Source organism: Tursiops truncatus, chromosome 6 (assembly GCF_011762595.2).
Source record: "Tursiops truncatus isolate mTurTru1 chromosome 6, mTurTru1.mat.Y, whole genome shotgun sequence".
Lineage (NCBI taxonomy): Eukaryota > Metazoa > Chordata > Mammalia > Artiodactyla > Delphinidae > Tursiops > Tursiops truncatus.
The window spans coordinates 111,680,888-111,693,204 of NC_047039.1; the positions used below are offsets into that span (position 1 = coordinate 111,680,888).

Genomic DNA, 12,317 nt, shown 5'->3' on the forward strand with positions numbered 1-12,317 from the left:
AATTAGGTGGCCTCTTTTTCTCTCTCGTTTCTGTCATCTTCTTTGTAAAATGTAAGCCTCATAAGGGCAGGGATTTTGTCCTTTTTTTCCTCTGTTACATCCCCAGTGCCCGGCACAGTAGGCAGTCAGTAAATACCTGTTGGATGAATGGGGCGGACACGTGTCTGCTTCTCTCTCGGTTCCTCCAGGCAAACTTGCACTGCTCTCCTACGCACAGGCCAGACGGACCCCGACACCCTCTCCTTCCTCCAAGCCGCAAGAAGAGAGTGACCAGCTGCCCTCAGTTCTTTCCAAATTCCTGGGAGAGAGGAGCTGATTGGCCAGCTCAGAGTACAGGTGTAACCCTGGTCTCAGCAGCAGCAGTCAGGTTCAGGCCCCACAGGAGAAACACCTGTGGAGGCTGCAGGGTGGGGACAGGCAGACACCCCAAAGGAGCCTCTATACCATCTGGATTTCTCACTGGTGGGGAGTAGGGAAGGGACAGGGCCGAACAAACACAGACGTGAGCCAGGGTGTCGGGTGGGAAAAGAGTTTGTGGTGACAACATGATGAAAGAGGCTGGAAATGAACGAGGGAGCTGCTTTAATGATGACAGCATCAGCGATTGTTCTGCAAGTTACCTTAATCAGACCTCAGTGGTTAACTTCAAGCACAGCGGCTGATCTGGAAATTAACACATTTGCCCTCCAGCCACAGACTCCGCCTCTCCTGGGCCAGGAAGCCCCCAGCCAGTATCACTGCGGCTGGAACCGGATGCTAATACACTCCTGCCCGGCCTCCCAATTAGGCCGCGACCTGGAGCTGAGGGCTCCAATTAGAAGAGCCTAATCTGTCCCGGCAGCCTGCGACCCTGGAGCGGGGAAGCTTTGCTATGCAAAGCAGCGGGAGGGACTGTGCGTCGCGGGGGTGAGATGAATACTATTTGTTCGTCGTTTCCGGGGGAGCTATCTACAAGAGCAGGAGCGTGTTGGGCCAACCCGGCGGCGCGGCAGGGCCACCGCACTCCCCAATGGCGCGCCCGGAACCGCGCGCCGGAGCACATCTCAATGAAGCCCCGTCCCCGCGTCCAGGGCGGCGCGGGGCCCAACCAAGGCCCCGCCGCGGGGCATCCAGGATGCCTGGGGCTTCGGGACGCCGGGACGCGGCGGGGACGAGCTCCCCCGGGGTAAAGGCAGGGCCCTTGGCAACCCCGACGGCGACGGAGGGAGAAGCAGGTGCCGGTCATCACGTGGAGTTCTGGGACCAGCGAGTGACTCAGGTCCCGACCCCTGTTGCCACTTACCACGCACAGCCTTTCACAAGTTATTTGACTCCTCTGAGCCCCCGTTTCCTCATCTAGGGATTAAAAACAGCACTGACCTCAAGGGGAGCTGTGAGAATGTAATTGAGAAGGGCTGCATTTATTGAGCATGTACTATGTGCCCTATTTTCAGCCTTGGTGTATGTATTCATCACTTCATCCCACAATAGGAGGTTAGTATTGCCTAGGAGGCAGTGACTACTTGTTCTCACTTTACAAGGATCCAGAGGGGTGAAGCAACTTGCCCAAGGTCACACAGCAGCATGGGGACCTACACTCTTGGTGGGGACATCACCTGCCTCACAGAGGGGGCGCAGAGCTGGCACAGCTGCTCTAACGGGGTGGGGCAGGTGGAGGGAGAGGAGGGGTAAAGGTGTGGGCAGTCCAGAGAGGAGGTCGTCCACAAAGTAAGCCTTGCTAAGTGAACTAAATAAATGAGCGTCTGATGATGTCCTTGGCTAAAGATCTACATCCAAATGGTATTTCACTGAGCAAAGTGAGACCACATTCTCTGGTACCCGGAATGACACGCAGAGGGGTAGGCAGGCCTGTGTTGGCCACCTCCCTGCTTTTGTCTCCTGCAATCAGGGGGTGCCGGGTACAAGTGGGCAGAGTTTCATCACAGCAACCGGGCCCTGTGGTCTGTACCTGGGACTTCTCCCGGGGCCTCCCAGGGCCTGAGGAGGCTTAATGCGCAGGCGCCCATCGTCAGGGGACTTTCAGGGTAGTTGCTGTTTTCCCTGTAGGGGTTGGGGGGAAGTGGGGCCTGGGAGGGGAGGCCCTGATGGAGTTTCAGGAGGTGCCTGCGCAGCGTGAGGGGAGAGAGAGTCCGGCGGCTGAGCCACGAGGCAGGGGGAGGTGCAGAGGCCGGGATGCTGCCTCTGGAGAGAGGGCCCAGCCCCGGGAGGTGCTAGGGCAGGCCCAGGGCTCGGTCTGAGGTGACGGGGCAGAGGCAGGAGGGCAGGCCCGGAGGCCTGGCTCCAAGGACCCCAGCTGCCGGCTGGCACGTCACTGGCTACCGTGGCCAGCGCCAGGGTCAGATCTTTGCTGGAGGGACTCTGGGCTGCTCCAGGCTGGAAGGGGCTTTAGCCATTAGGCGTAGAGTCCCCGAGCTGCCCAGAGCCCGGAGGCTGGAGTCCTGGGCCCCGGCTGGCCTGGCCTGCTGAGCCCCGCGGGCAGAGAGCACCAGAACACCGGGTTCAGGTGTGCCACGGACCCGGGTGACCTCAGGCAAGTCACTTACCCTCTGCGGCTTTAGTGTCCTCTTCTGTCGATGGAGGGAATCACCCAAGTATCCTTCTAATGAGGTAAAAAAAATGGTGGGGGGAGGGGCTCATGAAAGAGGATCAAGAGCTCTGTCAGCCTAAGATGTCACTGTCCTGTCCCTCCAGGAGCTCCTCCTGGTCCTGTGGGCTCTGGGGGACCCAGAGGGGCTATTTCGGTGGGAGGTGAAGACAGGCCTTCCGAGGGGCTCCAGCAGGTCTCAGGAAACAGCTAAGTGTGTCTAGAGCTGCCTGACATGGCAACCACTCACCACATGTGGCCATTTACATTTTTTTCTTTTATATAAACTTATTTATTTTATTTATTTTTTTTGGCTGCGTTGGGTCTTCGTTGCAGTGAGCGGGCTTCTCATTGCGGTGGCTTCTCTTGTTGCGGAGCACGGGCTCTAGGCGTGCGGGCTCAGTAGTTGTGGCGCACGGGCTTAGTAGCTCTGTGGCATGTGGGATCTTCCAAGACCAGGGCTTGAACCTGTGTCCCCTGCATTGACAGGCGGATTCTTAACCACTGCGCCACCAGGGAAGTCCCTACATTTTTTTTTTTTAAGCAAATTTACTTTTCCCACAGATCAATTTCCATTACCAAGGAAGTATTTAATTTTAATTTTTTTTTTTTGGCCGCACTGCTTGGCATGCGTTCCCCATGACCTTAGTTCCCCAGGCAGGGCTCGAACCCAGGCCCCCTGCATTGGAAGCGCGGAGTCTTAACCACTGGACCACCAGGGAAGTCCCCATTTACATTTAAATTCGTGAACATTAAGGACAATTTTTTTTTTTGGACAATTTTAAAAACATCTCAGTTGCAGTGGCCATGTTCCCCGCGCTCAGCAGCCACCTGCAGCCCGTGCCGTGTTGGACGGTCAGAGAGCATGGCCCTCATTCCAGAGAGTTCTACAGGACAGGCTGCTCTAGAGACAGCGGCTTCGGTAAACTGCATTTCCTGAGAGCACAGCATGTGCCAGGCTCCGTGCTGAGCGCTTCACCACCATCATCCCGTTTAGTCCCAAAGCAACCCCGTGAGGCAGGGACTGTTGTTACCCCGTTTTAGTTGTGAGAAACGAGGGGCTCCGAGGATCGGGTGACAACCCCGGGGTGCACAGCACATTGATGCTGGAGCCACAGCGCGTCCCAGGTCTGACCTGGTCCGCAGCACTCTGCTTGACTGCTCGCCGGGACTTTGCCTGTCCTGTGCTCCCAGACCCCCACACGAGGCAACCTTCCGGCCGCCTCACCGTCAGGACACACGAGACTGCACTCCGCACTCTTTATTGGCTGAGTTTCCAGAAGGTCGGGGGAGAAGGGTTCACTTTGTTCCCCTGGGGGATGCTCCTTTGCTCTTAAGCCATCAGGGAACTTTCTTGGGCAGGGGATTAATGATCCCACTCTCTATGTATTCAAAGACCGTGTACGGGTCCTGGTCCCCGTTGAGGGTGATGGCCTGCCCATAGAACTCGTGCAGCTCAGCGGAATTCCTGTAGAACTGCTCCATTCTGAGCCTGATCTGCTCTTCAGAATCCTTTGGGTTCTGCAGGAGGCGGGCCTGGATTTCCATGGTCGGAGGTGGCTTGTACATGAGGTGGTACCTGCGAGAGGAGGGGAAGCAGGTGACCCCTGGTCCAGCTCAGAGGACAGGGCAGAAAGGGGCCCTCTGTCCTACGGCCGAGCAAGCTGGTCACCATCACCGCCGCCACCAAACATTTACTCTGCACCAGCTGTGTGCACACCCTCAGCTGGGTCCGGGAGCCGCAGACAGACCCAAAGCCCAGGCCCTGCCCAGGAGAGAAAAATGCAGATCAGTAATAGGACAGAACACAGTAATATACCGAGGACCGAATGCCTCTTTCTTTCATTCCCTTCCTTCCTTCTTTCTTCTCTTCTTCATTCCAAACGATATTTATCCGCTGCCGTGGACGCCTGGCACACGTTTGCTATTGACGACGCAGTGGCAGGCAAGGCAGTTGCCTCTGGCTTTATGGAGTCCAATGGGGGATGGGACATTATAACACCAAGTGTGAGCAGAGATGACGGGAAGTACCGCCGTCACTGCTGGAGCGACCCCAGGGGCATGGCCGCGTGAAGGTCATGGTACTTGACACAGGTCAGTGAAAGGATGTCCCCCAGCAGCAAGGCGACAGATCAGACCTATAGTTCAGGATAATCCTGGTATTTCCTTCGAGCCCCTCCTCACTCCCTACTGAGAAACGTGGTCTGGTGACCGAGAAACAGGGCCTTGATTACTGGGAAGATGGAAGCGTCTACCTCTTTGCAATCGCAGAGACTGTACATTGGATTTCAGCACCAACACAGTGATTGTACTTGGTCAGATGCGGAATAGAACTCAGGATTTACCCCCGTAGCTGTGGGAGGGCTCGAAGGTGAACTGGTTCCCGAGGGGACGCGTCTGAACAGCAACCACATCTGGGATGTACTGTGGTCACAGCAGAGGCCTGGAGCGCCATTTCACCCGCTGAGCCCAGGACAGAGCCGGCGAACATTTCAACAACTGCTGTGGAGCCCCGGACATTAATTTTCTTGCTGCTCTTCCAGGAAAAGAGGGGCCGACAGGAAGCGCAGAGGAGCTATAGCTGGGGGAACCCCCTTTCTAGAGTCTTCTGTCAGGCGTCACTGGCATCATCCCTGGAAACATCGGTCAGCTACATGGGGAGAGGGAGTCCCTGGCGGGGCGTGGAGCCTGGCACAAACCTTTCTCCTGTGACAGGGTCGGTTCTTCTCAGGGTCAGCCGCTCAATGATGGAATCGTATGGCACATTCAGGAAAAACACCCTACGAGGAAGAACAAGCACCATGGTCAGCTGGAGGGAACCGCAGGCTGCACTCGTCCGAGACCAGGGTGAGCAGCAGCCCCCGAGAGTGGGTGGAGCCTCGGTAGCCATCACTCAGGCTCAGGGTATCAGACTCTGGACGGTCACCTGGGAAAGATGCAGGCGCGGCCTCCCTGCCGAGGAAGCTCTCCGCACCCTGATTCAGGGACGGTGCCCAGCGCCCATCTCTCCCGGGGGTAGGGGAGACTCTATGGGGGGGGGCAATCACTCAGGTGAGCTTCGGGGAGCAGATGCGCCATCCTTGTGGCAGGACAGCGTGTTCTCTGGAGTCACACAGACTTGGGTTAGAATCTCACCTCCACCATGGACCTGCTAGGCGACCTTGGGCCACTAACACAAACCCTGTCAGACTCAAGTTTCCTCACCAGCAAAATGGGTGCAGTGATAGTTGCTGGTGTTGAAGATGTAAGGAAAAGAAGCACGTGACAAGCTTAGTGCAGGGCTTCCTCACGTTCTCTTTCACAGAAGAGTCCTGGACCCAAGGGAGCAGGACCCTCAAAATCAACAGTCCCAGCAGAAAAGACACAGCTCTCACTTCTGATAACTCAGGACTCCGACTGAGCCTGCCTGAGAATCCATCTCCTGAACCCCTAGTTCAAATGGTTTAATCCCTTCCCTCTTTGGCGGTGGAAGTCTTTCTTTCTTTTTACTTTTTTATTTTTATTTTTTGCAGTACGCGGGCCTCTCACTGTTGCGGCCTCTCCTGTTGCGGAGCACAGGCTCCGGACGCGCAGGCTCAGCGGCCATGGCTCACGGGCCCAGCTGCTCTGCAGCACGTGGGATCCTCCCAGACCGGGGCACAAACCCGCGTCCCCTGCATCGGCAGGCGGACTCTCAACCACTGCGCCACCAGGGAAGCCCTCCTTTTAAAACTTTTATTGGAGTATAGTTGATTTACAGTGTTGTGTTACTTTCTGCTGTGCAGCAAAATCAATCAGTTATACATATATCTATTCTTTTTTAGATTCTTTTCCCATATAGGTCATTACAGAGTATTGAGAAGAGTTCCCTGTGCTATGCAGTAGGTCCTTATTAATTATTTATTTTATATAGAGTAGTGTGTACATGTCAGTCCCAATCTCCCAATTCATCCCACCTCTCCTTCCCCCCTTGGTAACTATCAGTTTGTTTCCTACATCTGTGACTCTATTTCTGTTTTGTAAATAAGTTCATTTGTACCATTTTTTTTAGATTCCACATACAAGAGATACAATACGATATCTGTCCTTGGGAAGCCTTTCTTTATATAAAACCTGAGGAGAGAGGCTCTCAATCAGGGCCGATGTTGCCCTGAGAAGCTATTTGGCAACATGTTTGTGGCTGTCACAACGGGGGGCGGGGGGAGTGCTACTGGCATCTAGTGGGTGGAGGCCAGGGGTACTGCTCAGCATCTCACTCTGTGTAGGACAGGCCCTACCGCAAAGCATTACCGCCCCGTGTCAGTCGGGAGGCAAATGGAACCGGTGGGAGGTGCCAGCGCTCTGGCTGGGGTTCGGCTGGGGGAAGCGGGTCGGGGTGAAGGACCAAGTGTCCTGGCTCTTCCCCACAGATCTAATCCAGGGCCTGTCTTCTGGCATCAAACCATCTCAGTTTGTTTGTTTTGTTTTTTTTTTTTTGGTACGCGGGCTTCTCACTGTTGTGGCCTCTCCCGTTGCGGAGCACAGGCTCCGGACGCGCAGGCTCAGCGGCCACGGCTCACGGGCCCAGCCGCTCCGCGGCATGTGGGATCTTCCCGGACCGGGGCACGAACCCGTGTCCCCTGCATCGGCAGGCGGACTCTCAACCACTGCGCCACCAGGGAAGCCCTCAGTTTGTTTTTAAAAAAATAAGTTCTGGAATATTCTATGGCTCACTTACTGTTTATTCATTACTCTAATTATTATTCATGCCTATGTTTATTGAGTGCCTGTCGTGTGCCAGGCTCTGCAGTGAGGCCCTGTGGTTACCAGCCCATCGTATGGGACTGAGACAGGACATTTAACAGAGTTGTCATCTCGGACATCAGCGTCCCATGACTGATGCAACTTCCACTGGGGACGACATCCGTGACAGCGGTAGCGGTGACAGCCTCACTGTGCACCCAACACCTTGTTCATGTCACTTCCGAGGAAGTAAATTCAGGCGAAAAGCACCTCTAAGTGTAAGAAAAACGTACTCAGCGATTTCCCGCCTTCACAGTTGGGTGGGAGTCTTTTCAGGGCGGATCCTCTGTCTCCTCCTAAGCTAGTGAACAAGAAGCCTTCACCGGCATCCCAGGAATTCACCAGGTGTGTTGATCAGGCCGCCAAGAGGCCAAGCTTTAGTGGGTCCAGTGGCACATTGGTCCCCATGGGCCCTGGACCAGCCTCTTGGGCCCACGTGCCAACCCTAGGGCCAGAGCCATGACCAGCCCCCAGCCAGTGTCCTGACACCCGGGAAGCACTCAGGAAAGGAAGGAGTAAGTGAACAGGTGGCACACCATTCTAGTGCTCTATTTATGTACTCTCTCTGCCTCCTGACTGACTTTCCTCCATCCCAGCCAAAGAACTCAACCAGCTGGTAGAGGTGAGAATGGTGCTAAATTCCGGAGTTGGAAGGGATCAGCGTTTCCCTAATTCCCGGGGACCAGGTGCATCAGAAACCCCTTGGGAGACTGTGACTCTGCTGCATGCCAACACCCTGGCCCAGAAATGCTGATTCAGCAGACATTGGAGGGCGCCCAGTATTCCCCCCTCCCCACCACCCAGTGCCTGGAATCCGCTGCCTTGGAGAACACCTGGGCCAAGCACTCTTGAAGGTCCTGTGACCCCTGGAAATTACACACAAACTATGGAGTACGTGTGATTTTGGGGAAGGGATAGATCCATGTTTCACAACAGATTCTCAAAAGGGTCCTGGTTCTTAAAAAGGGTTAGGTGTCACCGGTCTGAGTTTCACAGGGCAATGAAGGATGTGGCCACAGCCGACGTGAGGAGGTGGCAGAGCTGGGCCGCCCCAGATGCCGCACTCTGTCTTCACACTGCTTCCTGGCGATTTTCCTGAGCCCCTCTGGGGAGCCACCCCGATGCCCACTTATCCCTATGACTTGTTTGGAGTTATCTCATCCCCGGGCTGTGGGGCTGGGCATGAGGGAGGCCCAGGTGTGGCCAATTTGAGTGCCAGCTCCTGCTGGCCACAGAAGTTGGGTCAGGGTGCAGACTGATCGAAGCCAGGCCAATGAGAGGCTGCCCCAAGGCTTGCCAGAGAGAAAGGAGCTTCACTTTTTCTGGGGCTGCTAAGCTGTTGGCACGGGAGCCTGGGGTTGCCTGGGGCCTGCACCCAGAGACAGCCTACCTGAGAATAAAGCCCACCCCGAGAGAGCAGAGAGATGGTGAGAGACACTGTTTGGGGCCCTGGAACAAGCTGTACCTGAAGCCAAATGCCCCTCAATGTTTCCCCGACATGAATACATAAATCTCTTTTGCATAAACCAGTTTGAGCTGGGTTTCCTGCGATTGTTATCCAAAGGCCATCTACTACGTCTAGTCTCTCCACACCTGCTTCTGGAAAATGTGTAAATTAAAAAAAAAAAAAAAGAGTCAAACGTGAGCCAAATGCTCTCCTTCAAGACCAGCATCTCCTGGGCTTCCCTGGTGGCGCAGTGGTTAAGAATCTGCCTGCCAATGCAGGGGACATGGGTTCAAGCCCTGGGCCGGGAAGATCCCACATGCCGTGGAGCAACTAAGCCCGTGTGCCACAACTACTGAGCCTGCCCTCTGGAGCCTGCGAGCCACAACTACTGAAGCCCGCGCGCCTACAGCCCGTGCTCTGCAACAAGAGAGGCCACTGCAATGAGAAGCCCCCGCTGGCCGCAACTAGAGAAAGCCGTTGCGCAGCAACGAAGACCCAACGCAGCCAAAAATTTTAAAAAAGACTAGCGTCTCCCACTGACTTTCTTCTCGTTCTCTCTTTTTGCCCACACCTTTTGCTGAGGTTCACTTCTGCCCAGTTGCCAAGAAGCCCCTCGCTGGTAGCTGATGAAAGCTGCAGCCTCCCTTCCACGAAGTGAGCACAGCCTGGGGCGTGGGCGGGAGCCATGAAAACCCACCTCTTCCCCCGCGCACATTCTCGACAATGATCTCCATTCCCCACGTGCCTCGAAATAACAGCCCCCAAATAAAACATCCGAGATCAGGAGCGTCTGAACACCGGAGCACAGATGTTTCAATGTGCTTTCATCTCTTACACTCCAAACATGCCTGCCCCCCCCGCACCCCCAGAACTTGAGAGGCCCAACAGTAACACCAAAACGTGGCTGTCACCGCAGCTGGTGGCTGACGGTGCCGCTCCGGATGCCGATGCCAGTAGAAAGGGAGCCAGTTTGGAAATCCGTGATAATGGATGCTACTTCATAAACAAAGGAGCCCCCGTTGAAAGATTTTTAACCGAGCATATCAAGATCGCTTGTCGTCATTCAAGGGAATGGCTTGTGAAAGGCTGGCGAGATCAGAAGCGCAAAGGACACCAAATTGGTACTTGAAACACGTCGCTGGGAAAAGCCTCTCTGGGGAGGAGCTGTGCTTCCACGCTGGAAGCTTCTGATTAGCCAGGCTCACGGCGACCTGGTGCCACAGCCAGGTGGCGGGGAGAGCGGGGAGCCCACTCGGCTCTGCTGCCCTGTGCGTGCCCCACCTGCCGGTTTCGGGTATCATTTACAATAACAGCTAGGAAAGACAGAATGTGAAAGCAAAGAATATTCAAAGCAGGGCGCACCGGGCAGAGACACCCCTGGCATATGTGCTTGGGTTCACCGGGGCAGGGAGCTACGCCTGCCTTGGGGTTTGCAGAATTTCAGGCTGGTGGCTGCCTCAGGAGGGAGCTGGAAGGTACCTCTAATCCCTCACTCCTCACTCCTGGACCAGCAGCAAAAGTACCAGCCCCGCCACCCACCCACTGAATCAGAGTCTAGAGGGATGTGTGTGCACATCGAGGCTGCAGAAGTGCCGCTCTGATCGCGTGTCTCCCAGATCTGCCTGGTGTTGGGGACCATCTGCAGGGCTTGTCTAAAACACAGATTCCGACCTGAGACTAACACAGTATTGTAAATCGTCTATTCTTCAAAAAATAATTATTAAAAAACAAAACAAAACATTCCAGGCAGCCCTCCCAGAGCTACCAAGACGAAACCTCCACGGGAGGGGCTGCGGGACCTGTATTTGTAAGTCAGCAGCTCAGGTGATCCTCCTGCTCAGGCAGGTACGGGAAGCATGGCTGTTATCCCAGGTCTCACCTTGGCCAAACCTTGGAACCGGAAGGGGAGCTTTGAGAATACTGAGGCCTGGGCCCCACCCGTAGGGATTCTGCTATAATTGGCCCAAGGGGAGGCCTGGGAGCGGAGATTTTTAAAAGCTCCCCAAGTGATTGTTGTATGCAGCCAACTTTGAGAACCACTGCTCTGATTCAATCGCTCCGTGTACAAGATGGGGAAACTGAGTCCCAGAGAGGAGAGGGCTCACACACTGTCACCCAGGGCACTGATGACAGACAGTGAATGACAGCGGGGAGCTCCTGACCCACCCCCATTATGACCCCTCTGATCATACTGCCTAGGGCTCTGTCTGGGGAGCAAAGGAAGCCTCTTCCTCAAAGGCCTTGAAGCTTACCCCCTGCTCCAGAGCTAAACTCACTGGGGACAGAGGGATAGAATTTTCTCTGGACCCATGGATAGATTTGATGAATTGAGAGATATGACATCTAAGAACTGGCTTTAAATAAATATGATGTCCCGTTCTGTCCAGAGGCAGGGGTCTGCCCTTATTAGCCTCTTGATCTCAACCAATAAGTCTCTACTCTGTGCAAAACTCCATACAAAGCACCATGATGTAACTACAATGAGATACCACTTCACACACAGCAGGGTGGTTATTATCAAAAAAACAGCAAAGGGACTTCCCTGGGTGGTCCAGTGGTTAAGACACCGTGCTCCCGAGGCAGGGGGCCTGGGTTCGATCCCTGGTCAGGGAACTAGATCCCGCACGTGCCAACGAAGGTCCCGCGTGCCGCAAACTAAGACCCGGCGCAGCCAAATAAATAAATACTTTAAAAAACAGCAAATAACAAGTGTTGGCTGGTGAGATTGTGGAGAAAGTGGAACACTTGTGCATTGCTGGTGGGAATGTAAAATGGTGCAACAAGTGATCCAGCTACTCCACCTCTGATATATACCCAAAATAAGGGAAGGCACAAATTGCAACAGATATTTGCACACCCAAGTTCACGGCAGCATTAGTCACACCAGCCAAAAGGCAGAAATAACCCAAACGTCCATCAGTGGATGACTGGATAAACAAAACGTGACATACACCCACAATGGAATATCATTCAGCCTTAGAAAGGAATGAAACCCTGACACCTGCTACAACGTGGATGAACCTTGAAGACATTACACTAAGTGAAATAATCAGACACAAAAGGGTAAGTATTATATAATGGCATTTATATGAGGTACCTAGATTAGTCAAATTCGTAAAGACAGAAAGCAGAATGGTGGGGGAACTTCCTGATGGTCCAGTGGTTAGGACTCAGCGCTTTCACTGCAGGGGACCCGGGTACGATCCCTGGTGAGGAAACTAAGATCCCGCAAAGCCAAGCAGCTCGGCCAAAAAACAAAAAGAATGGTGGGAGCCAGGGGCTGGGGGGAGGGGAAATTTGGAGTTGTTGTTTAGTGGAGATGGAGTTTCAGTTTGGGAAGATGGAAAAGTGCTGGAGATGGATGGCGGTGACGGTTGCACAAGGAGAATGTACTTAGTACCACTGAACTGTACACTTAAAGATAGTTCAAATAGGGGACTTCCCTGATGGTTCAGTGGTTAAGACCCCAGGCTTCCACTGCAGGGGTACATGGGTTCGATCCCTGATCGGGGAACTAAGAGTTCA

At 54.3% G+C, this 12,317-nt stretch overlaps 1 protein-coding gene across 4 annotated transcripts in view; it reads right to left on the reverse strand.

Annotated features, from left to right (window-relative positions):
- Positions 1-3,830: 3,830 nt before the first annotated feature.
- The window catches only part of AK8 (adenylate kinase 8), a 128,186-nt gene continuing 119,699 nt past the window's right edge, over positions 3,831-12,317 (reverse strand). For 3 of the 4 annotated variants that reach the window (XM_033858935.2, XM_033858934.2, XM_033858937.2), the window contains 2 exons: positions 5,284-5,364; positions 3,831-4,163 (listed from right to left, as the gene is read on the reverse strand). In XM_033858935.2, the coding sequence (XP_033714826.1) occupies positions 3,926-4,163; positions 5,284-5,364 (319 nt within the window). In that variant the 3' untranslated portion in view covers positions 3,831-3,925. The other variant, XM_073806742.1, reaches the window with a different exon arrangement.